General features: G+C 57.3%; 1 protein-coding gene across 1 annotated transcript in view; it reads right to left on the reverse strand.

The window, feature by feature from the left end:
• Positions 1 to 684, reverse strand: part of PITX2 (paired like homeodomain 2) — a 17,768-nt gene that overhangs the window by 3,147 nt on the left and 13,937 nt on the right. Inside the window, 2 exon segments of the mRNA XM_008635618.2 lie at positions 1 to 5; positions 7 to 83. The exon segment at positions 1 to 5 is cut by the window's left edge and continues 124 nt beyond it. Coding sequence (XP_008633840.1) covers positions 1 to 5; positions 7 to 83 — 82 coding nt within the window.

The raw sequence follows: 684 nt of genomic DNA on the forward strand, positions 1-684 counted from the left end.
CCCTCCCCGCCGCTGCCTCTTCTTCTTGGAGGGGTCCTCGGGCCCCGCATCCTCATTCTTGCTCTGTTGGCTCTTATCCTTCTCTGTAAGTGGGGGAAACAAAAAAAAAAACAAAGCGGAAAACGAGGGCGCCTCAGCCTCCTCTCCAGCGGCCGGGCGAAAGCTTGTCCCCAGTGCTACTGGATCCCACAGACTGCCCCGAACGCGACTCGATGCTGTAATGATTAACCCGCGCCGGCCTCCCGCCGCCGCGGCCCCTCCGCGCCCCGCGGACACCCACGGGCGGCTCCTCCCGGTGGAGCAGCCACCGCCGGGACAGCGGGACGGAGCCGCCTCTCCGTATGCGAGCTTTCTGCCTATGTGCATACATACTACTCTCCCGTCTGCATACACGTAATTCGTTTTATTTGCTTATCTACACCCATATTATTCGCCCGCCTGTAAAAATATTCTTTGTCCGTATATACCCCTATTTGTCCGTCTGTGTCGATATTACTCTCCCATCAACCCCCACGTTATTTGCCGATCTGTATCCATGTAACTCGCATACCAGTATACATGCTGTTCTCCTCTCCTTACACATGTCATTATCTTCCTATACGCCGACACACAGACACCGCACGCGAAAAACCACGAAACGCATCTCGGCCCGGGTGCGGGATGCTCCCGGGCAGAGGGGCGGCG

Source organism: Corvus brachyrhynchos, unplaced genomic scaffold, assembly GCF_000691975.1.
Source record: "Corvus brachyrhynchos isolate BGI_N302 unplaced genomic scaffold, ASM69197v1 scaffold175, whole genome shotgun sequence".
Taxonomy (NCBI): Eukaryota; Metazoa; Chordata; class Aves; order Passeriformes; family Corvidae; genus Corvus; species Corvus brachyrhynchos.